Source organism: Streptopelia decaocto, assembly GCF_964273445.1.
Source record: "Streptopelia decaocto genome assembly, chromosome: 6".
Lineage (NCBI taxonomy): Eukaryota > Metazoa > Chordata > Aves > Columbiformes > Columbidae > Streptopelia > Streptopelia decaocto.
In genome coordinates this window covers 12,409,044-12,435,012 of record NC_138660.1, presented here as the reverse complement: position 1 = coordinate 12,435,012, position 25,969 = coordinate 12,409,044, and the positions used below count along the sequence as shown (strand labels likewise).

At 40.1% G+C, this 25,969-nt stretch overlaps 1 protein-coding gene across 1 annotated transcript in view; it reads right to left on the bottom strand.

Annotated features, from left to right (window-relative positions):
• The window catches only part of SPATA16 (spermatogenesis associated 16), a gene marked incomplete at both ends in the record, with an annotated part of 95,285 nt that overhangs the window by 8,679 nt on the left and 60,637 nt on the right, over nucleotides 1–25,969 (bottom strand). The window contains 5 exons of the mRNA XM_082055296.1: nucleotides 4,096–4,179; nucleotides 8,602–8,766; nucleotides 15,777–15,889; nucleotides 16,128–16,274; nucleotides 19,533–19,680. Of these exons, the coding sequence (XP_081911422.1) occupies nucleotides 4,096–4,179; nucleotides 8,602–8,766; nucleotides 15,777–15,889; nucleotides 16,128–16,274; nucleotides 19,533–19,680 (657 nt within the window). The remainder of the gene's footprint in view (nucleotides 1–4,095; nucleotides 4,180–8,601; nucleotides 8,767–15,776; nucleotides 15,890–16,127; nucleotides 16,275–19,532; nucleotides 19,681–25,969) is intronic.

The window sequence follows — 25,969 nt, the reverse complement described above, 5'->3', positions numbered from 1 at the left end:
GGCTAAATGGAGAAGTAGAACTACATTATTATCTTCTCAGGGGAAGCAGAGCCATGCTGGCACTTGCACTTATTTGGCTCTCCTCTTTTTGGATGTCAAAAGTTTCTGGTTGATAGGCTGTAAAGTATCTATTTATTTAATGAAATGCTTCTCACTGCAACAATATTGTGAGGCTTTATTAATGAATTTATTCTTATGAGATAGGAAAGTAATCTCTCTTTATTTCTTTATTTCTTCTCACAAGACTGCAGAGAAACAAAGGCTCTGCAGAGGAAAGGAGGAGCTTTCCTGCTGTTTTATGTATCAGAGATACATCAGACCCCTCTGCCTGTGTGTAGCTGTTATAGAGTCCTACAGTGGCCACGCAGAGACATGGTTCCTTGAGTTACTCAGGACCAAGCTTTACCGCTAGTCCTGGCATTCATGTTCACGTCAGATGTCACTTCAGATGTAACTCTGTCAGCAAAGAAACTCATCAATAATGGCCAGAGCTAGCTGTCCTGGGGGTGCTCCCATTTGTTGGACTGAGTCTTGTGGGACCAAGGTGAACTATCAGGTTAGTTCCCCTCAATCTCTCTTGGAAGTTTCCTTGTCATTGCTGCTGAGCCTGGTGCATCAAAGGTCATTGCTCCAACTGCTGGGCTAAGTCAGTCTTGTTAAAACAGTAATTTGAATTAAGAAATTAAGAAGTGAATTTACACTTCAAAATCCCTAAGCAAAAATATATTTCTACCTCTCTTCACTGATGAAGACTGAAGCCTCTTTAAAGAGGGGGTTTGATACTCTTTCACATAGTGTTTCCTACTTTAGGAGGACTTCCCAGTTAAGGGTGGCTTCGGAGAAGTCCACTCCCATGAAATACTGATGGTGTGATATTTAAATACCTTCATGACTCAACGTATGACGCAATTTGGACAGAGCCAGTAATGAAAAAAATTTCCTAAGCCCTAGTACAGTGCCTTAAATCCTCTTTAAGTGCAGCAGTGTGGCCACCAGCAAGCTGACCAGCAACCATAAACAGAAAGGGGGTGGTAAAAAATTATTTAGGTAAATGTTCCTGAGGTAGGGTGGGACTCAGTCCCTCTGTTAGTTGCTTGCAAGACCTTAGACCCACGTGTCTGATTCCCCAAAATGCTAATACAAAGCTCACATTTTATCCAGAGAACTGCAAGGAAAAGTGTCAGTAAAATCCTGGCAAATAGGGATTTTGGGAGACAGACACAGCTCATTTTTCCTGCCTCTGAGGCATTTTTCAGGGATATCTAGTACATGGGTAAAAGAGTCTGCAGGAGGATATTTCTTAATCTCCCACAGTAATGTGGGCACTCCTGGGTCAGGTCTCCTTGTGGCTGGAGAATGTGTAGTCTGGTAATCCTGAGAAATGAATATTCTGTGCAGTGATGTTCTCTTTTCTCCAGCTAATTATGAGGTCATTTTTCATTTCTTTGTATTTAAGGCTTCCAAAAATAATTAGCCCATTTGATAAATTAGTTTGCTTAAAACCAAAAATTTGTCAGTGAATTGGATGAGCAGCACGGCACCCAAAACACTTGAAGTTACATGTATATTGCTACTTTGTCACTCCTGTAAATTCAAATTTGCTCAAATAATTTGATAAACTCTCTACTGTGACAAAAGTGTTTGGGTGTCAGGCTTTTTGCCCTTCTATGTCAGGTTTCAGACTGAATGAATTTTTTTACGGCTGACTCCGGAATATAAAACTCTGAAAACAGTAGTTTGTAATGGCAGTTCTGACAGACCCTTTAGCCATTTGGAAGATAGGCACTGCTGTAATTCTGCTGCATTAGAGAAAAATTTTGAGTGCTTTCATTAGGTGCAACAGCTGTTTCTATTGCAAAAGCCAGACTTCACTGGTGGTAGCATAGCTGTCAGCTTCCCAGAGTTTTGCATTTATAGCTGATTGTATAAACTCCTTTATATTCTTTTTCACTTTCCAATATATGTAAATTAATTCAATAGCAAAAATACAAATAACTACCTTGTAACTAAATGTGTGTGAAGGTTCTTACTAGGCTTCTACAATCAGCGTCACGAGGTGAGCAAAAGGATAAATACTGAACCCCACCAAAAAACAAAGAAACGAACAAAAAAAGCTCCAAACCTCCACCAAGTGTGTTTTCCTGTTTCCTATTATTATTATTATTATTATTATTATTATTATTATTTTCTCTCTCTAAGAACATGCCAAATATGCTGAAATCAATTTTTGGAAAAAACTAGAAAAGAAATATTTGATGATGCTTTTTATTTCTTTGTTCTGATACATTATAATATAGGAAAATATTTTTGTATTATGAAACAAACTGTGATTCCCTCCTGGAACAAGATACCTCAAATCAAATAGTTGAGTTCTCAAAAATTAAGTGCAAAACTATGTTTAGAATGCAAATAAATTTTGAAGCCTCAGATTTTAAAATGTCAGAGAGTGGGTTTTCATGGATTCAGTTTTATTTGTGAATATTGAAGTATGCACAGATTCATGTGGCATAACATGGGATACCAGTCCATTTTGAAGTGTTAACTTGGTTCCTATTAAGATTATACTGAAAGTAAGAGTATTTAGAGAAATATAAAGTATGTACATACATATGTACATATGAAAACACCAAAAGAAAATACTTTATTGTACTGAATTGACAATGAAATATTAGCCAGTGTCCATCGAAATATGTGGGAATCTTTTCAGTGTCACCAACAGACTTTTAATGAGCCTTTAATAAATATTGAGATGTCTGTGTACTTGGTCTAACTTTCAGCAGTGACCTTTTCTCAACAGCCTCTGAATTGTGGTCGTTCAGGGCTGTGAAAATCAGGCTGGTTCTTCAAACACTTAACTGGGAATTAAAATCCTGACTTTTGGAAAAAACTGTCTCTGATATTTAAGTCTAATGTCCAAAAATGGGAAGGATAAGTGTTAGAGAAGCACTGGGAATAGGCTATTTGTAAACGTCATTGACTCTTTGCATTCATCTTGTTATCAATGTTTTTTATATATGGCAGGAAATACGTATGTAATAGTATAAATATATATAATTGATATCATAGGTAGTGTTTGTGTTGCAAAAGATTATTATATGACCTGTAGGCAGGTGTGTGAGATTTAGAGACTATTCTGGAGTAGTGTAAAACCAGTATGAATATTTATCCTTTGTTTTGCCCCACGAGCATTTGAAAGATATGAAACCCAGGCAGTCTGTAATTTGGGGCATTCAGGTTTTTGTTGCTTTCTGAAAACATTCTGTACTTGGCAAATGTTATTAAGAGCCACAGATCTGACAGGTAACCAGGGTAATACACCTACACAGACTTGCTCTCAGACCAAGGATTTGAACCATTAGCAACGTTTTCCCTTCCTGGTGAGGTGTTGCTGTCCTTGTCTTTAAAAGTGGCTGAATGTTAATGGTCTTGAATGCCCAGAGCTGTGATTTGCTCTGGTTTGAAAGACTTCGTAAAAATGTAAGATTACATCCCAGACTGACCTATTATTCATTATGTCGGGTCAGATTCATCTGTGCAGAGAACCAACATAAGTCTTTCTACACCCCACACAAATCCTTTAAGAATTAAATTGACCAGTTGCTGTGCAGAGACTCCAGAAAGGCATTTACATGTCTTTCACATCTCACATCACCAAAGTCTCATTTGAGCTTCACTAAGGGACCTAATTTGTTGGGCTGAATTTTATTCCCTAACAACTCCCCACTACCACCCAATTACTACAGTACCCCAAATGCAAAAATGGAAAAAGAATTATAATTATAACAGCCAAAAATAAGCTATTCAGTTGTGGTGTGTTTGTGTGTGTGTTGTGTGGGTTTGGGTTTGTTTTTTTTCCCCCTCTCATTGGATAACCACACCAGACTATTAACATGGGCAATGATCAACCATAGGGGCTAAAGCAAATAATAAATACATATCTGCGGCTAGTGCCTGCACAATAACCAACCTCAGGGTGTACAGTCAGGTTCAAATGGTACCTGCTTTCTTTTCTACCTTTTGAACAGATATGACTCAGGTGCACATTTACTCCCCAAGGAACAATGTACTCTCCTGCCCTTTGCTGCAGGTTTTTACCTGCTGAATTTTATTCCACACACGTCCTTTATCACTTCTTCTTCCTTCAAGGGTGTCCATGGCATCTGCCATTAGCGACTGCAGCTGTGGCACCAAGATAAAAATTATCAGTGTGGAATTCACACAAAAATAACTTCTCTAAATACACAGATTAAAACCTAATTAAAAAATCATTTGTACGCTGATGATTTTATTACTCATCTTTCACACAATGAGCACTGCCACCTCATCTTTGCTTCAGCCATTACACAGTATTATTGTGGATACAAAATACTTAACAATGGGAAAAAATCCTCTGGAAAAACTGTGTTTAAGCCTGTACATTTTAATGCAGTAAATGTTTATACTTAGTAAAGGAAGACTTGTGTTGTAAAGAATAAAGGCTCCGTATTTCATTCTTTACTTCTCTGGGATATTCTGTCTTGTATATGAATACTTCTTAGTATTTTCTCCCAAGGCTAATGTATCATAATTTAAAGCAGCATGTAAAACCTCACAAGAGGACAACACTAAAGCTGAGATGCTTTTACTGTAGCTGCAAGTATCTAGCTCATTTTCTCTGCTTTTACTATCCTTTTTCTTTGGCAAACCCTCCCTTCTCCCCATCTTTCAGCATAACAGAGCATAAAAACAAAGCTGACAATTTCTGGTGTAAACTATAAAAAGAAGCTGTAGGAAAATACTTGCTAATCAGTCCTTAGTGCTAGAGGGAAGGCTAAAATTCAGGTTAGTTGCAGTATTGCCTCACTCCAGTACCCTTCCAGGTTAGTCAGAGCTTTGGCTCACCCTGCACCCTTCCCAAACAACTGAAAATGTTTCAGTTCCTCCTAATTCAAGTAATGGACAGAAGAAGGTCAGATCCAAGGTTTCCTCCTGTCAGCAGCCATTAGCATCAGTGTTTAGTAACAAACTGGGAAAAACTTATATTTAATACCTGTGATATTGCTGTGCTCTATTACATCTATTCCCAAATGTTTAGTCAGTTAAAGTGCATCCAAACAATAGTTTTTGGTGTCTCTTCCCAAACTCGCTACTCATTGCAAGTGATTGGATTGTATAAGCATAAGCATTCTTAGAGAAATTTTCTCTTTCTGTACCTAGATGGGCAGCAGTCTAATATGAGTACATAAGGTGATGAAATTTAAAACATTCGTGTTTAGGCTCATTCGCACAAGATATTAAAATGGTGCCCTGAGATTCAAGGAGTAGATCTGTATTTCCTCAAGTTTACCTTTGCATTCAGGCTTTTGGAGTTAATATTGTTTGTCTGTGTCCCAACACTGGATAAAGGATGCAGGAATCTTCTTTTGAATCTCTAAATAAATTTGCTATGGTTGGTTCCAGCCTGCTTTCTCTGTGCTAGTGCAGACATTAAGTTGAATCTTAATGGTCCAAATATTTGAGGAAAAACTTTTACTTTTTTTAAAGTCATGCATCAGTATTCGTGAAAAACAAAACTGCAAATTTCTGCCTCTGAGCTTAATCCAAAAAGAGTCAAGAATGTGTCAGAAATTTTCCATCGCAATACTTTTATGACAGATAATCTCCTTCTATGAATCCAGAATAGACACAGCCCAGAGATTAAGGGTATTAAGGGCAGAATGGGCAAAGCACAGATCCTGCGTCAAAACAGGAGGAGCAGGAACTGGTCAGGGGAAGGGCAGGATTTCCCCATTGCTGATCATGGAGTGAACAGCAGCTGCTGTAGCAGGGACCAGAACATTGATCTGCCACCCCAAGGGACCACTCCGACAGCCCAGCCAAGCTGAAGTTAAAAGAATAAACCTTTCCCATTAAAGTTTTCACTGGTATTGATACACTCCAGTGAAAATCACCCAGTGTGTGCTCAGGTTTTAATTTTTATCGCCCAAAGCTTTTCCCCAGCTCTGCTGGCAGACAAAATGTGCGTCCTATAAGAGCAGACGGTTGGCAAACCACAGTCATTCTCCCAAAGTTGATCTTTTTTGGAAAATATCCCCTCCAAGGAAAAATGTTGCATTTGAAAAAACATCTTGTCTTAATTTGATTTTTAAATTGAAGTAGATTTCTGCTTTTTTAACAAGATTTCATCTTGATTTATGATGCACAAATATGGTAACACTGAAATCATAAACCTTGGAGAGATTTTCTTCAGCGTTTTTCCCCACCTATTCAATTGTTCAAGCTAAATGAAATCTTTATTTTCCCAGTGTCTATGAATAAATACTGATCTAAAAAGGCCTCAGCTGAGGTTCTCTGTGCCATAGATTAGGACTCTATTTAGTTACAGAAAGACATTTACAGAGAAGAGTTTATAACTGACATGCCTTTGGGATCCTTGCTGTATCAGTGCAAATTGCATTATTATAAATTCAATGTGTATTAAACTTTATGCAAGTTATAGCGTATGTGATATTAAACATTTGGCATCTTTAGCGTTTTCTACCTCCCACAATTGAAATGCCTTGCCTGGTCATAAACTCTTATCTCAGTTTTACTAATGTAAAGTCAGAATGACCTCAGAGGAATTACTTTAAATTTTTATTAGTACAAGTGAGATTAGAATTTGGCCAGCTCAGTTTTCTTCATGGAAGAATTTAGATATCTCTTAGAAATGTTGCTGAAGAATGAGAAGCACATGGAGTCAGCATGGGTGCTGTGATTCTAACCCCATGGACATGGTGAGGATGCCTCTGTAGCTTCCACCGAGAGCCACTGAATCACACCAGTACAGCCCAGTCCTGCATGTGTTTCATCCTGCCTGGACCCCAGAGAGATGGGGAGGATGACAGGCAGGCTGAGCAGATGAGGCTCTTTCACTCACTCACTGCACGGTTTGCATGTGCCGACCCAAGGATGGGCAGCAGAGTTCTGTGCTCAGTGCAGCTTGATGCGGTTGGGAAATGGCCCCTACTGGCATAAGAAGAACCTGTGTCCTGCAGGCTGGTGTCACCAGGAAAGGTAAAGCCCATCAATCACTCCCCAGTGAAGCCACTCTGCAAGTTCCTGCTTTTAGTCTTGTGCCTTAACACCATGGTGCCTGAAGCTTACTAAAATATTCTAGCTACAAAGCATCTGAGCTTCCATTTGCACACACAGGCTGAAGACATATTTTATAGGAGGATGACAGGACAAGGAAGAATAAACGAATGCTGAATTAATACATTTTAATGCTCTGGACAGGATAGCTGGTAGAGATTTTCTGCCTTTATTCTTTCAAAAGAGATTTTTACCTTCAGCTTGGTAAACAGGGCGTATGTGTCTTGTTGGCAGATTTACAGTCTATCACTTAAATCTCCCAGCATGGACCCTCATTCTGCAGAGTTCTACCCCTAAGAAACTGAAGAACTTTGTCTTGGGTAGCCTAGAGCCTTTCCAAAAAGCTTTCCTGGGAAGTCAGGCTTATGATTACTACATGACAAGATACAAGCAACACTGTAATAGCCTGTGCCTAACGTGTGATGTACCCAAAATATTGTACCCTGGAGAAAACCTATCACTGAAATGTGTACCAATAACTCGAGACCCTTTAGTCAGCCTTGAAATGTGGGCCTGCTGAAGTTTAATACTAGAAAACTTGCATCAAAAGGAGAATGTCTTATAATAACAGAGTTTCTTCGCAATGCCATTTCCCCTTATCTCCAGCCCAGACTTCAAAGTCTGGCAACCACCTCCTGTGGTTGCAGGCCGCTGCTCCTCTTCCCTAAAGCAAGCTGCTGTGAAGCTTTAATTCTGCAGAGCGTAGGAGCTTTGCAGGACTGCAGACAAATGTCAAGGGACTGGCTTTGGGAAAACCAGGAGTTTTTAGTGAACTGAAGTTGGATCATAAAAATTGGACTGCATTTAAATGCAGGGACTGTGGAGGGACTTTTGTTGTTGTTCTAGAAGGAAACGCTTAAAATTTGCATGTATGTGAGCTCCCTCTCTCCCCCATCAGAAAATCCGACAGCCTTGTGGAAGAATCACCATATGGTACTTTCTGATTGCAGGTTTTCAATATACTATCAAGCTATTAATGACTCTGGTCTTGCAACAGCCCTGCTAGCATCACTGCCCTCATTTTACAGAGGGAAAACAAAAGAAGAAAGATGGGTTTATTCGGAGACAGGGAGCAAGTTGTAGATGGAGCCAGGAAAGAAAATCTTTTCTTTCTCTCCTCTCCACAGCTTCAAACTGATCTGGCCTGTTTTGCTGCAGGTGGTTTCCGGTGTTAGGTACCTTAAAGTAGCATGATCTGAATAATTGCAATCATTTTCCCAGACTGGTCTGGGGAGGTTTGGGGAAAAAGAAGAGGTTTTAAAAATATGCCTACAGATGAGTCATGCTGCTTCTATAAAAGTCATCCTTGCAGGTGATTAGCACCTCCTCTGACAAGGCACTGCAGTCAGATTTTAAAACTACTTCAGGTCTGGCACATCGGAAAAATGACTTCCAGAGTAAATTGCAGCACAGTGCTCTGCCCCAACCCTTCCCTGCCTGGCTCCCTGCCTCTAAAGGCCAAAACAAGAATTAGAAATAAATACTTACCAGCCTGGCATCCTGCTGACTGATGTCCTGCAGGTAGGGAATGGTTGCTAGCTCAGCCATTGCTTGATTAATCACTTGAGACTGTTCCTCAGCTCTTCCCAAGCGGCCCAGGAGGCTGGCGTAATGCAGCTTCTCTATCCCAGGTGAACATGCACAGCGATTGTCCTGTTTTCTCAGCAAAAGCAAGAGGGTTAGAGGAGAGAAGCAGAAAATACACTTATCCTTTGAGTTCTATGCCTTGAGGCTTATAATAATATATATTTGTGCTGGTAATACTATAAGCAATATGGCATCCAGCACCTTAAGATAATGCTGCTGGCAATCTTTATAGAGAGAAAAGAAAAAAAGGACTTTCTTTCCACAATCTCTCTGGTAGTACTAGAAAAATAAATATGTAGTCATAACATATGTGAAGGGGAGACAGCAGATAACAAACATAAATGCAATTTTCTCATTTGGAAATGGCTTTTCCATAATCCCCTCTGTTAAATGTTATCTGACTTTTATGGATTGCTTTTAAAGTTTCAGTGAAGAGGCTGAGGATACTGTACAGTGTGTCAGCTTATGTTTGTTTGCAGACTAGGCAAATCCATAGTTTTCAGATATACAACCTTGAGGGACTAAAACCTGCAGAGGTGGTCTTTGACCCTCTGGGCAGCCAGGCACATGGTAAATTTTAAACATGTGAATACAGAAACTCAGCCAAGTGCTTGCATAAAATCTCAGCACCTGCTGAAGTGTTTGATGGATGGCAGCCTTACCACCATATTTTCAAAAGTATTCTGTTGCCAAAAATGCTAATAAGCACCCTACTGAGATTTTCAAAAGCAATTTGGCCTAGATTCCTCACAAGATGTAGCCATTGCATATATGCAATGCTCAGCTCATATGTGAATGCTCAGCCCTTCCGAGTGAAATTTCCATTCATCTAATCAGGGTTTTGAACATATTTAAGTGCCTGAAATTCCAAGAATTGGCATTGATTTTTCAAAACCACTTCCAGTATTTTTAGCAGACCTTTGTTCTGGCAGTTGCATATGGTGGCTTGCTGATGCTGCCATTAACATCCATTTCCAGGTAGCTGGTTTTAAGTCCAATTGTATATTGAATAGGGTGAATGGGAAGTTTTGAGTGACATTTTTCAATAAATTATGTCCTCTTTTTAAAATTAACTTCCCCATGCAAAATATCTTGATCTTTTAGTTTGATGTTGGTCTTTTTTTTTCAGAAATTTGCATTAGGCAAGCATCAAATGTTATCAACATGGCTATAAACATTGTTCTTGTATCAAGCTTAGGGATTTAATAACAATTCTGTCCTTGCTTTCTATACATCTTACAAGAATAAGAATGGAAAAAAGCTTTGTTTTCTTTTAACCCTAGAAAAAATACAAATAATCCTCATGTAGTTAATTTTATTCACTTTAATATAATACCTAATATAATTGTAAAGTGGTATAAAATAAATGACAATGCATTGGAGACCAATGGAAGGAATGCAGCTATAATCTAGGTGTTCCAAATATGGAAGCAACTGAAAAAGAATGAGCTGAGCCAAGGAACTGGTATTTCCACTAGCTGAAGGAGAGAGCAGGGAAGAGGAGCTCTGGTCAGCAGTTCTCTCAAGTATTGCAGATAGCTCCAGTCAGCTGTGTTTGGAGAGGTTAATTTAAACCCAAGCATTACAGAGCAGAAGCGAAGCCAGCACAGTAGGAGATACCTCTTTGGAGAGAAGTGTGGTTTGATTAGTCTATTAATGAAAATGCCAAGAGCTTATTATTCTTCTCAATAAACATAATGTAGGGCTAAATTCCAAGGAAAGCAAACAACTGAACAGGGAAGGAGAGATAAAAGACAATGATAACAGAAGGACCATTGTGTATGAATAGGTTGAAATAAGACTGGGGTGGCAAATCAGCTTCTTATAGGTCAGGTTGAAGATCTGCAGTGTGTTTTATCAACTGTAGAAAAGGCAGAAAGCATAACGAGTTCTAAGATGGATTTTACTCAATTTAGGAATAGGATATTGCATGACACAAAGGGGTATAACAGCAGATGATTTGACCTGAGGAGTCAGGAGAGCCCTTCCAGGCCTACCTTCTCATGAATTTCTGTTGACCCACCTCTAAGAATGGAGACTAGGACAATCTTCTTACAAACTATTTTTATCACTTGAAGAGTTCTTTTCTGAGGACCTGAGCTAGTATTAGTAGGAGACATCAGCAAGAAAAAAGATTTCTGTGATCTCTGGTATGTGAAATTGTAAGTCTGCCACAGTCCAGTTAGTATGGCACTAAAGCAAGGAGCAAAGTGGAGCCCCTTCTCCACCTAATCATTGGTGTTCAAAAGCCAGATAGTTGTGTCCCCAGGGAGAGCTTTGTGCTTTAAAATAAGGAGAAGCAATCAGTTAGTGACAAAGAGAGCTCTTATCAACATGAAATAGTCTCACAACATTTTAGATGGAGCAGAAGATTTTTCCCTAGTATTCTTGAAATCCACCCAAAACCTTTTTGTGTGAGCACAAAGAAATGAGTATACTGAGTCATCAGCTAAGAAGGCAGGTAAAATTCATCCTCATCATGCTGCGTCTGTTGGAGGCTTCTCTAATGATTAAGAAAGTAAAGGTAAAAATAAAACATTTTTTTCTCTGCTTGACTCTCCAGAAAAATATGAGAGCACGCCACGTAGCTATGGGAAACAAATTGGGCATCTGTGCCAAAATGCACTCTGTGGACATAGCAACGTTATTTAAGTTTATAGTAAGTTGGAAGTAAATAAATAAATAAATGACAGTGGGGTTTTTTTGAAGGGATTAGAGGAGGCTGAACATTGTCAGAGGTGGTGTTTCAGTGACAATGAAAAATGCAGAAAGGGAGAGTAAATAACTGCTGCTGGCAGGAGAAAAAATTCCACAGGGGGCTGAACCACATTATGAGAATTACATGAACTATAGCGTAATTCAAGGAGCTACTAAGCTGCAGTAAAAACCATAATAAAGTAGCCAAGCAATCAGATGAAGATGAAACCAGCTTAGGTGGGCATGATGAAAGTTAAGTAAAGAGCAGATTTAAATGGAGACTTCAGTGGAAAAGAGCTGGGCCCATTAACAAAGACAAGAGAGATGTATTTGAGGAATTAGGTAGCAAAGGAACCAACATATGGGGTCACAGTTGCATCCTGGTTAGAAATGCAGCAACATATTAAAACAATAAATGATTAGATTATGATGCTGTTATTTCTAAACGGGCCTCACCCTTGTTGTCAGGTATTCCAAGGAGAATTTAAAGAAAAAAGTAAAAATGAACAATTGATTTACTTTCTCTTGAGGACTTTATACTTAATGAGCAGCCTCGCCCCAGGCAGGGCTCCTTTCAAGAGAGCTTTCCCCAGAAAAGTTTTTGCTGCATGAATTCCCTTTAAACAAGCAAACAAAAAAAGGGTGTTTATCCCCAGAGGCATCCTTGAAAACCCTCCTTCTAGGAGAGCAATAAGGTCCTGATGTCTGAGAATCAGCCCTGGGTTGTCTTCATTTCTCTGACATTGTCAAAGCACCTACACAAAGCAGATCAGCCTATTCTGAATGGAACTTACCTACTGTGGCATAATAGCCAGTGCCCACAACCAGAGCAAAGATGGGTCAGGCTTTCATTGCAAAAAGGATATGTAAAGCATGTGAGAAGAGTGAATCGTGTTCTTTCATGTATTAGAATTTTGGGATGATATTCCCACTTTTCTCTATATTCAAGAAAGGAGTCATCCCTTATGCCACTTCTATTTATAAAGTTCATTTGCAGAGTGCTAAAGAAAAAGAAAAGCAAAGAGGCTGGTCAGCCTGGATTTAAAGCAGGATCTGTCATATCCAATACGGGTGGCATGTTTAACTATCAGCTTCAAGAGCACTGTTTTGCAAAAGTCTGGAATGCCCCCTAGTAGTTCTTCTTTTCTATTGTGGACTCTCTACCACTATTTTTCAGCTCAAAATCTGAATGAAGTTATGCCTTGCAAGCAGCTCTGTAGTGTATTGCAATAACAAGCAGAAAAAAAATCCATCATACTGTTTCTTTAATGCCCTTGGTATCCTTCAGAAAATGTGTATATTGAAATCCATATATATTAAACACTTTGCCTCTACTTAAAAAAATAGACAACAAAGCAGTGAGATCTGTAAATGGATGCATCATGCTGTGAATCATATGGTCGATTTTGTTCACCTTTATGACATAAGCAGTTTAATAAGCCCCTCTGGCCACTGGTTCTCCTGTTAAATAGCATCATGAGCCGTCAACATAGGACTACAGCAGGAAAAAGACAAACTTGGTGTGTACAAAGCAGCAGAAATTACACCGGTGAAATCACTTAATAGAATAAGCACTTGTCAGTGCTGGTAATCTTGTTTGGGATATGAGTAGCTGACGGTCTGACTGATATATATTTATTAAGGCTCACACAATGCCATTTCTGTCATGGTACGTATTTCTGGGTGGATGAGGTTTATGGCATTTCCCCACCGGCAGCAGATGATGCTGTGCGGGGACCAGACTGCAACATCCTCTCTCACATGCCTCTTGCTTTACAATACACAAATGCCCTCTTGATTTACATGGGACTGGCTGTTCCTTATGAAGTAGGGGGGCAATAGAAAATGTTCTTTTTTTAACCTTTATTTCATATCTTGCCAGCAGTGGTGCGTTTATAAAACATATAATCAACTCTAAGTTGTGTAGCTGCAAAACTGAGACAGTAGAACTGACTTATTCTAAGTGTTGCCAGGGCTTAATAAGCTCTGATTTAGCACTGAGATGTTTTTGTGGAGAAAAAAAAAAAACTGATTAGGATGAGCATTTTGGATTGTATGTTTGTGTCTGCAAATGAAACAGAGGACAGAAAGGAATGTTTGTTCTACTAAAAAGAAATATATATTCTTTTATCTTCTTAAAGTAAATTGCAAAGTTAGAGTCTGTATCTGAAGGTTGTCTTCTAGAAGTTTTTGATTCAGTTTGGGTGTGATGGAAAAATGATGGAATAGTACTTCTAGCCTCAAGAAAATTTGGGAATACTTTCAAGGAAGGAAAAGTTGCCAAATCACTGCCAGGCCCATAGATTTTAATCCCCAGTACCAGAGCAGTTCTGGCTCTGTGCCTATCTGTATTATCAGGTATAATTGGCTTTGTCATTTGCTCTTTGGGTCAGAGGTTCTGTCTTGCCCGGATCATTCAATGCTATGAAAACTGAAGGGAAAATTAATATATTTCCACTTATAAGGGATGTGGAACCGGCAGCTGTTTGTTCTAACTCGGTGATAATTTCTTGTGTCTTGGGACTTTCCTCCTCTCCATTAAAGCTCCTATACTGATGCCTTGGTGGCTGGTTATAAATCTATAGGACTATAGTTCAGACCTGTTATGCTGTTCTTGCTGTGGCTGCAGGCGGCACTTAGGTAGACCTTGCCTGAACCATGTGCATGATATGCTGACCTTCTCAAAAAACAGGCGTTTGCTGCTGACTGCAGTAGTGCTGGGATTTCACCCTGTATTTTTGGGAACCCTCTTCTGTTTCAGCAAGAGTATTTTAAAGTATGAGGCGAGGTCTACTGCTGGTAGAAATATTATGTGTGGGGACAGTGTAAATTCATACAGCTAGTGGGGTTTGGCTTGAGCAATCGTGACTCATGCCGCTCTCATCTCTTACTTGATCTGTTTGGTTTCTTTTCCCCACACCCTGGATACCAGATACCACATATCTCACTTGAACCACGTGGTTCTGTTCCTTCAGGTTAATCTACAGAATAGGGTAGTAGTGGGAAATCCAATACCCAATTTCAAAGTTTTTTCTCTTCCCAATACTCTTTAGAGGAATCTCACCTCTGAAAGCTCTGTGTCTCTGTACCCAAAGAGAGAATTGTGGCATCAAAACCATTTGTTGAAAATTGGAATTTTCCTAGGGCTTTCAGAAAGACAAGGGGTTTATTCTGTATCCAGTACCCAACCCACTGTCTGTTTATACTTCTAGTTTCCTAAGTGTTCAAAGTTCAATGCACACAGCAATAACAGATACTTCACTTTCCCACACATGCCACTTCTATTAGCCTGCGCGTCAATAACTTGAGCTTTTGGTCATCTGAAGGCAATAGCACATGGCTTTGGGAAAGAACTGGAAAGAAGCAGCTGTGTGTTTCCTTCAGGTCGTGTGCCCTCAGCCCTCACACCAATGCAGATGCTTTATGAGCACCATTTTGGCAAAGCACTCAGCACCTTTACCTCCCACTAAGCATGTGAGTTCAAGTGCTTACTGTTGTTTCAGCAGCTGCTCTCTGAGACTAAAGGAGATATAGTTTCCCCAAATATCTAGCTAATATTTCTTCCTTGCTAGGGGTTGCTAAGTAGCAGTTTTTGTCAACCTCCTATCTGGTATCAAAACCTAAGAATATAAACCCTGTGATTTGCTAAGGCACCCCTGACGACGAAATGGCTGTGATTCCTTCAACATACAGAAAACTAAAAACCGGCTATTGCTAGGGGGAAAGCGTTACCATTAGCATTTACAGTCTGGGAAGGAGAGGCTTCTTCCACTTATTTTCAGGAGAATAATTTAAGAATTGCATTAAAACAGTCTAGTCTACATGCAAATTTGATTTTTGACCTTTTGTGCTAATCAAAAGCCACGGTGCTAAAAAGCTGTGTACATTACTGCAGAAAGTATAGAGTAGAATTAACTAATATACCTTCAGTGTGGTTGTAACAGATTTGAAGGTTATTTCACATACTTTGCTACATAGGGATCAGGATATAAATCACTAGAAATGCTTCAAGTAGCAATTATTAACTCTTGATGGAGATCCTAGTGATATGTGTAGTATACTATTTGTATTAAACATAGCAAGTAGTTTTGGTGGTTATGTGAAGTAGGGATATAATATAATAGGCTATAAAGATTTGAGAAAATTGCATGCAAAGTGATTTTAAATAAACTGGGTACGATGTTAAATAATTAGGGCTACGTTTTAAAAATATCTAAAACCCAATTAAACTCTTTTCCAATTGCAATTCACTGAGCTTTCTGGACACAGGAGGAGCATGTGCAGAATGAATTACTCACCAAAAAAGACACATCATTCACACACACACAGGCTTCTGCCATAGCACACACTACACACCAGAAAGTGAATTTTATACTCACAGTTAATTTGGTGCTCCTTATAAAATCAACTACTGGCACAACGCTTTTTCCTGTGTTATCCCAATATCTTTTTGTTTCTTCACTTGTGAGAGGACAGAAAGGTGCTTTCCGGTCTGCAAAATGAAATCACAAACCCATATACTGTGTTTATTCATATACATTTTCAATAGAGGATCTAGCAATATGATGGGTAAACTGGAGGAGGAGAGAGGAGGGTGGGGAGAGCTGTCTGGACAATCAGGGCTGATGGAGCAGAGAAAGGGTCCTGAGAAATCCCCCAAAGCCCCTCACGTAGCAAGGATCATAGAGGTCCCCCCTGAGCTGTCACAGCTATTAAGCAAGTTGGCGTACCTGAAAGGATGGGCAGTTTTCTTCTTGACCACCTTTCCAAGACTTTTCCAATATGTTTGTTTCTGAAACCCAGAGTCAGTAAATACTTCTGGGGAGGCAGAGATGGCCAGCCAGCCATTTGTGGTAAGATGTGAAGTCCATGAGGATCTGGAATATGGAAATGAAAATAATTGCCACCATCACATTTCTTTCCAGTTGCAAGATAAGTTACTTTGAAGGAAAAGAAGGGAAGTCCAAGGAGTAAAATGTAATTCAAAAAGCTGGCCAAAACAAAAGTGACTAAACCAACACATCCAGCTATAACTGGATTTTGAAACTCCAGACTTTGCAACCTTTTGCATCAACAGCTTACATTTTGCTGATGCACAAGATAAAAACACATTCTTTCCATTCATGCTCTTTTCAATGCTGATCATCCAAAGCATTAATAACTCAACACTTCAGTAACATAACATCCTGATCTTTTAACTGCAAAGCCCCCTGTTTCGTTGTTCCCTGAGCTAATGAGATTTGATTTCCTACAGATTTGTCCTTTTGCCATCACCACCACCACAACCCCAGGCTTCCTGCATGTCCTTTCCGATCCACCCCACTGGCACATGACAGCCTGTGCTGTGGCTTGTCCAGAGCTCATGACTGTCACTGCCAAAAAACCTGCATATCATCTGAGTCTCTCTGCCCTGACCTAAGTGAAGACAGATGCTCAGAGCAATTGTATAAACCACCTTTGCCTAGGGAACCAGACCAGTCCTTCCCTCCGTCCCCTTCTGCTGCAAAAAAATAAACCTAGATTGAATGTCAGTGTCACTTTTCACAAAGGAGTGCTCTGTTTTCAGGGAGCCCTGCTTTTAAGATGCCAGGCAGCACGGTCACAGTGACAAATGGAGAACCCCACACAGAGCTCTCTAGACTTACCCCTATATAAATCAAAGCGAGTGGACCTGATATTTCCCTTGCAGCATGTTCTACTTCTGATGGATTCTCAATTTTGCAAAAAACTGCATTGTACACTTGGATTTAAATGTGTATCTGCTCCTTTTCCTTGGCAATAAGGAAAACTTCGAAATCAATTCATTCCTTACACTCTAGCAGAACTTGGACTAAAATTGAACAGATGATTGCTACAGAATAGAAAGGTTATTTAAAATAATGTCTGTTATTTCACACTTACTGTTAAAATGGGGCCTAGCTTACATTTTTAATTTAACCTATGTGAGATACAGACCTGCAGGTTGAATGCTCAGTGGTATCACACAGGCAATGAGCTAAACTTGTTGCTTGTGATTGTTTTTTTTGTTTTTGTGAGCAGCGTGATTTTAGGTCAGATCTGAATAAATAAGTTGAGAAAACCCTACTGCTTCAGTTGACTTCAGCTAACACTGTTGTGAATTATCTCAGCATTGAATCTAGGAAAAGGAGCCACATCTGCTCTGTCTAGGAGTGTTTCCAGGACAGAACGGAGGGAGGTTGGGAGAGGCTCTGCCTGCGTGAGACCTCTCACACCACGGCACTCTCAAAACCCTGATATCTGTGCTGTTTTTTCTTGCCTATCTATCCCATCTAATTCCTAGAAGCTTCAGTGATCCCAGAACTTCAGAGAAATTTGCATAAAATTGAAGCAAATCTTTTAACGAATAGATTTTTGCAAACAAACCTGTTTGATGGCAGAACTGGCTCTGTCCAATCTCTTTTATAATTAACTACAGTACTATAGGGCGCTTTTTTCCCCACTTTTTTTTTTTCTTCATCCTTTTCCTCATTGGGAAGACTAAGAAAATGACTGGTGATGTGTTCAGTCATTCAGTGATTCACCAACACAAACTGAGTTTCAGTGCACACTTTTGCTGCTTATTTGCTCCTGGAAATCTCACCTGTGCTGTATGAGGGGATTACGTGAAATATGAATTTATCTTTTTAAAAATCAGACTCAGGGAGTTTTATTTTATGCTCTTTCCAATGCCAATAATTTTGTCCCTGGAAATTCTCCACAAAGTTACGTCAGTAAGTAAACAGTAGACAGGGATTTTACAACCTCTGTGATAGATAAATCCCATTTTCCTTCTTTGAACAACCTAAAACCTACTGCCAGAAACACAATACATGGGTGGTCTGCAGCTTGCAAAACACAATCTAGTTTTATAGCGGTTTCCTAAAGCAAAACAAAAAAGAACAAAACAAGTTTATTAATGTTAAATATTTGCACAGTTCTGTGGTAAACAATTGGTTTCCTAATTCCTATTTGTGTTTTGCAAATAGATTTTCTTTTCCTCCCCAAAGACACAATATGTTTTCTTTTGGAAGCCTTATTTATCTGCAGGGTGCTGGGGCTCGGCAGTGCTGCAAGGACTAAGCCATCACCTCTGAGCTGGTCTAACTTCTGCAGGGTGTGGGCAGCGTCTCAGCCTTTTGGACCACCTGGCTGGAAGTGGCAGTGGGAGGTGAGCTACACATTTAATTTGTGTGCCAAAGATAGAGGCTTTCCAGAATTTGACCCGAGAAATGTACTTTTCCCTTTGTTTCTCAACCACCAACTCAAAGCCAAGCATTATCAGGGTTAACTATGTTTCAAGCCACCAGGTTAATGATTTTAAGAAATGTCTTTTATCCCTCTGACTCCCTTCTGCCAAAATTTCATAGAAGCATATAATCATTTTGTTTGGAAGAGGCTCTTAAGATCATAGAGTCCAACCATAACCTAAACCTATCACTAAACCACATCCCTAAGAACCTCATCTGTATGTCTTTTAAACACCTCCAGGTTTGGTGACTCAGCGACTGAACTCATACCCATTCCTCTTGAAATAAGGCTGTGGTCACTAGAATTTAAGTGTCTATTTACTCCAGGAGATGCTACCTGAGCTCACTCTACCTGGAGATGACAACGGGCTCTGCAAAGCCCTTGTTCAATCTGCATCCTACTTGTCATGAGCAGGCTAAAGGAAGCCTGGTTATCTGTTCCCATTCCTGCAGCAGACATGTTTTCAAAGGTGCTGGTGAGTCCATAAATGCTTATAGAAGGGACGATATTTGTGCTGCAGGGATGGCGATCAGTGACTGATGGAAACCCACGGGGATGAGAACGAACTTGGGTCTCGCTGTCACCACAATACACTGCAAATCTACTTTTGAAGTTGCACTAATGAAATTTAACAACTGAAACATGAGGCTTCATGGATAAAAATAATCTTTATAGGGATTTGCAGTGTAAAGTCTGTGCTTCGCCTAAGTGCTGAGTTGGTTACCTAAATCATGTACAATCACAGAGAGAATCTCAGACATTAATTCCCACCCCTCAAGAAGTGTAGAAATATAATGGCTCATGCTCCAGACTCTCTCAAATTCTTTTTGTCAGCCACATGCACAAACAGTAAACAGTGTTTAAGAGCACGTGAAATCTGCTGTTACCTGTATATATGCGCTCCTTGTAATCAGGATGCTTTTTAGCAAACAAGTCCTTTATCTTGTTTATTTTGCCAGCCTTGACTTCTCTCGCAAATGGTGTGTACATGACCGAAAAAGCTTCTTCTCTAGTAATGGCTTCTTCAATCATAGCCTAAAAAAAGGCAAAGAAGTGATACATTTCATGTCGGTTAACAGCTAGTTAAAAAAAAAAAATTACTTTCACAGATAATATTTTCTCTTTAATAATTGCACAGTCATGCAAAGATAACATATTTTGGTCTTGAATATTAATTAGAGGAGAATTCAAATTAGTTCCAGAAAACACTGCCTATCTATACTCAGAAAATCAATTTAATGGAGAAAGAACATTTGTAAACAGTTTTCAGTGCAGCGAGCCTATGTCTTCAATGAGGAGAAAAGTATTAGATAAATTATCTTTTAGATGAAAAGAAAAAGTGATTCCATGTTCTCTGAAGGTCACATCTTTCATCTGAGCGTTTTATTCAGTCCTTGGGAGCTGGTTAAACAATACTAGGCTTTCATATTAGTCCTTGGGTTGGCATGAATCAGGCACTGTGTCTATACAGAATATTAGTCTTAAAATATTGCATTTAAACACCATTTGCACTAAGAGTAAAATTCATTCCTGTGCAGACGGCAACATGAAGCTTATGAACCTTGTCATCCCCTGAAGAATGACTTAAATGATGCATCGTGCTGGTCTTATGTGGAGAGGTGCATTTCACACTCAGTGGACCCCAATGAACTGGTGCTGGAACTACCAGGAGGAGCCACCAGCCTGGAAACAGCCTTGCTGGCACTTTTGCCCATCCGGGCAAGGGAGGTTGAGCTGCAGTTGCTCCTGGCATGGGGTTTGAGTAGGACCGGGTTCAGCACTGTTTTGGCTGCGTCTGTTGTTAACAAAGATTTTGTCTTCCTGACATGGGCAGTTCTTTCTGGAGACTTGGGGAACTGCATTATTGTATCATGGCAAAAGCTTAAACACACTTAATAGTGAGAACACTAACACAAGGTTAATAGAGGTGGTCAGAAAATCGTGAGAGGAAAACGTATATATATATTTTTAATAGGGTGTATGATTCTCCTAGATCACCTTATATGCTGAAGTGATTCATAGAAAGTATCATTATGGGACTAGCTTGGTGTTTTATTGACAAGTCCTCACTTTTGTTCTCCAGTCTGTCCTCCACCTGTGTAAAATTATCCAAGACATAGTGTGCCTCTGTGAGTCATTCGTTAAGCTGACAATTGCTCCCACCAACCTGGGATGGAAGGCTGAGTGTGCCAACCAGTTAACTATGTCCCTCTCCTTAATGGCTTTAGACAAGAGATCCTCTGATAGGGTGTTATGCCATTTTATTTCCATCCTGTTTATTGGTATGGGGTGTGTAGAAATACCATAGAAATGCTATAATTGTTTTGGGCAGATATTGGCATGGGCTGCCATATGTGCACCCTGAGTGCTTTTACTTTGAACACTCTGCCTGGATGTTGATGGTATCACTGGAGATTTGCTTATATTTTAGATTAGTATATTTGGCTAGCCCATTATCCTGCATTTACTGGAATGGAAGTGGTCAGGAGTGGGCAGTATCTAGCCCTGGAAAATTAACAAGCTTCAAATATGTGTAATAGTATCATGAGCACCTGGGGCAGTAATAATGTCCCCCCCCAGTGAGGAGGAGTTCTACCTTTCCATGGGCACAGCTGTGTTATCCATGGTTAATGTCACAAATCTGGAGGTATCAGACCAGAAAACAGCAACTGTGTCCTCCTGCCAAGAGCTCAGGGCCTCATGAATGGATCCGTGCCCATGCCTCCCGTGGGAATACTTACGAGTTTGCACTGATTTACAGGAAAGTGATTTTAGGATTTCATATTTCTATGAACTTCAATTATCTTGTCATTCGGGGCCCTTAGAGGATCAGCAGCAAAACAATGGTACCAATCTAGCTTTCCAAGGCACATTTTTAAAAAAAGAGAGGCCTACTTGTTTCAAGTTTTACTGAATTCCATGTGTAAATATAGGCACAGAATTAGGTCAGCCTTATTTTGTGTGAGATGTTTGGTATTCTGCTGATTTTCTAGAGCTTGGCAGCCATTTCCAAATCTGGATTGATATGAGCATGTGAATGTTTTTTGGGGTATATCCATACACTTCAGATTTAAAATACATAGAGCAAGGCAGCAAATTGAAAACCTGAGCAGTTGGGCCAGACAAGCTCTGTATTCTGCCTGCAAAGTTCACTTTTGGGTTTATCATCCTCGAGAACAGTTTGAAGTCACACCTACATTTTCTCTGTATTGACGTGTACCCATGGCTACTCTGCGCAGCGTGCAAATAGTGACTAGCTCAGAGGGCAATAATGGTAAAATGTCAGCCAAGGGGGAAAAGAATAGATCTGTAGTTTCTGGTCAATACTGCTACAGAAGGTATTACAACCCAAGAGCATTTTTTTTCCCCAAGCTACTGACCCTGGACGTAGATGCTATTTGTTTTATTATCCTCTTGGATTTTTATGGGGTAAAGTCTTTAAGGATATAAAACTTCAGGCCATAAAAACTTTGGAGGAGAAAACTTTATACGATGAAATCCCTAAGTATTTTTTCTCCTCAAGCCTCTGTGCACTGAAGTCTAAACTTGGGATGAATATCTGGCAATGTGTCCGGGAAAGAGGGTTGCCTACAGAACATCATCTGCTGTGCTGTACGGCATGCAGCTATTCAAGATACAGTCTCACTGTGGAGAGGATTGCAAGGGCTCCACAATGGACTCTCACCAGACAGAACAGGAGAACTGTTTTTTCCCATTTTCATAGGTTTTGGTGTCTTTCTATCTGGAAGGTTCTTTCTGCCATATCCTCTCAGATACATCATGGAGGATGTTGCTATTCTGGTCTTGGACTGGAAGAAGTATCAGGCTCTTTCATTAGCACAGGGATAGCTGCTAAACTGATGAAGATGATAAAAAAGATGATTTATTTTTTGCATATCTTGCAAGTGAGCTCTGCAGAAATATGACACAGTATTACACTCCAGCCTTCAATTCCAGCAGAGTTAGAAAACAAGAAGTCCTTGAGATGACCTTAAACTATGAGAGTTCCTACAGCAATGTACAATAATATAAGGACTATGATGGACATGAGTCCACTGAATTTGGTGGTTTACCTCAGCAGCAGACATAATCTATTGCTTCAGCAAAGATGCAAGAACTAGCTCAAGAAGAGGCTGCAGAGTAATCTGATGATGGGGAACATTTCTTTTTGTAGTTATGGGACTGACTCATGCTCTGCTATGTCAGGAGGTTTATATCCCTGTTTTGAAAGTGTGGGGAATCAGAGAAAGTCTGCAGAGAAACCATCTGGAGACAAAGTGTCTCAAGGAATATTTATATTGTCAGTACTTCTATTAAAATGCCAATGAATCCTTCCATGAAACACAAGTGTTCACAAGGTTTGAAGGATGTACTTTGCTATCATGACAATTAAAAATCAAAGACATTCCTCAACAACAAACTTGGTTTTGATCAAGGGTTTAAACATATATCTGATCCAACACCACATACTCCTCTTCTCTGAGCACCTTGGCTCTGCAATATCTAGTATCTTACATTCTACTGTACCTAGTAATGTTACATTTCACAGACCTTTTAATAAAACTTAAACTTTAGCCTAAATAATCTTATATGGTCCCTTCAACAGCCACTAAAATTCTGTTAAGAGTCCAGATGAATAGGTAAATGCACAAGAAACAAAGCTTTCCCATGCCAACTTTTGATGGCAAATGATATAACTACTTCAATATTTTTATGAAGTTCTTGCCATTTTGCCTGCTTAGAGCAGATATAGAAGAAGAAAAATGGCACAGTAGCAGCAAATTCTTTATAACGGTGACAGTAGCTTTCCCTGCTACAGTCCCTAACCTTAATCCTCTTTAACTACAGAAAGGTTTAATTTGGAAAATCCAATTATCTTGACATCTAGAATTAGCCAAAAATTTAGATATCTTTCTAGTGCCTTATCTTGCAGCTGCAGTGCACACTTAGCCACTGTCTCATTTACAGTACAGCAGGAATTGATGCTTTTATTGATGATTTTTATTAATGCAATGATATCAGTCAGGGTAAAGCCATTAGCCTCTTCTATGAACTGCTTTCACTCTTAGGCTGGTATTTAGAATTATGGGTGCACTGTGGTGCAGCCTGTGTGCTTTTCTCTATATCTTTCCAACCATAAAGAAGTATCTAGCAGCCCTACCATAAAAGTCTGTTGCTGTTGTGATATTAATATCTTCTCACCAGCATGATCTTCTTACATATTTTTTTTTCTGTAGGAAAAATAAGTAGAGAGAATGCCAGAGCATATCCTTTTCTCAATATGTGTATGGTATGAATAAATAATGTACTATACAATAGATGAGAACTTTTTGTTTATCTGCCGTGTAATGCCTCCCTATTAATGTAGGTCACATCAAATATCAGCTTATTTAGGTTCTTAAGTTATTAATGTATTTAAGTCCCTGTGAGTTATTTTGTGTGCAGTCTATTTTGAAAGTGGATTTGCAGAGTGCCACAGTGATAGATCTGTGTATTCTCCTGACTTCTGAAAGGCAGACGTATTGCAGATGGGTTACCTTGGGCTGCAAGGCCTGTTTGGTACTCCAATAAGTACCTCTTTTTGTTTTGGGAGTAAAGAAATCTGTGCTTTATATGCTTCTACAGAGATCACTATTCATTAGAGAAAACCCCCAGAATACATAGACGATGGAAAAGGATGGAGGCTGCTCTTGAAACACCCTGTCCGTGATGCCAGCAGATGGGAAAGCAGGGACTGAGCACAATGTGGAAATGCAGCTCTAGTTCAGGGAAGTTCTCTGACCACAAGCCTGTCCTCTGGTCTCACAAACTCACGTGCATGGAGAACCATTGGAGTCTTCAACTCTTGTATCACTTGCTACCAACTGAGAATCCTACAATTTCATCCTAGCCCGGGGATAAATGTGAAGGATTTCTGTGTTTCTTTCCTATGGTGGAGAAACTCTGAAACCAATTAAAGAGAGGCTGTGTTTGCTTTGCAAAGCTGATGCAGAGCATTGACAAGGTGAGCCTGTGTCCCTGCTTGAATTATGGTTTGTTGCCATCAGTAGCTACCATGTGTATCAGTATCAGGCAGGGGCTCCAGCTCCGAGCATCCCTGCAGAGGTGACTTCTGGCCTGGGCCACCTGCCCCTGCTCCAGCCAGGACTTTGTGGCTCTCTGAGATGCTGTGAAGTGAGTAGAGCTGGTCCAATACAGTGAGCCAGGCTCCCTTGAACAGTCAGGGGGACCAATGTTTTGTCCTGGCAGGCTCTCAGCCACCCAGCTGGCTGTGGTGCACACACCCTTCCCTGGCATGGTGACAGAGACAGACATCAATCTGCAATGGGGCAGTGAGGTAAGGCTTACAAACATCAAAGAACCTACAGTTTCCTCACAAGGGGAGTAGGAAAGGCAGGCACTGATCTCTTCTCTTTGGTGGCCAATGATACAACCCAAGGGAATGGCAGGAAGATGTGCCAGGGGAGGTTTAGGTTGGACATTAGGAAAAGGTTCTTCACCGAGAGGGTCCTGGACACTGGAACAGGCTCCCCAGGGAGGTGTCATGGCCACAAGCCTGATAGTGTTCAAGAAGCAATTTGACAACTCCCTCAGACACATGGTGTGAACTGTAGGCTTGTCATGTGCAGGGACAGGAGCTGGACTCAATGATACTTGTGGGTCCCTTCCAACTCAAGACATTTTATGATTCTATCAACTGCCCCCAAGAACAGGCCCACTATTCTGTACATGAAGCTATTGGCCAAAACCAAAGCTTTTAACCAGTTTTGTTAATATTTCCCATTTCTTAAAGAGACTTTTCATGGTGAGAAATACCCTAATTCTAATAAGGCAATTCACCGTGACTGGTCTGAGCAGCAAGACTGTCCCTCCAGTGCTGGGAGAAGCCTTTCACAATCATGAGTCCTCAGCAGGTGTTGGGTCAGCTCTGCATGGTTCCCACTATGGCAGGAATGGGTCACAGTTTAAACAGCAGGGTTTTTGTTGTGAAAGGGGTTTAAAAACTGTACTCAGCTGAACAGCTTTGGTAGCCTGGGCTCAGAGAGACATCTTAGCTCAGACAGACAGAGCTAAAGGTTGAGCATCACTGAGTGCTTTACATGAATGTAATCAGACCTGCTGGCCAACACCTGGATGCTGTGTCCATCTGGTGATTCAGGCGAGTGCTTGAGAGACAGAGAGTGACCCTGGCAAGGAAATGTTCCTGGGAGACATGTGTAATACTTGCTGTAGGGGCTTTTCAGGACTTTTAGCCCAAAAACAGAGAGACAGAGGAAAAAAAAAAAAAAAAGAAAAAAGAAAGAAAGAAAAAAATAAATATAGA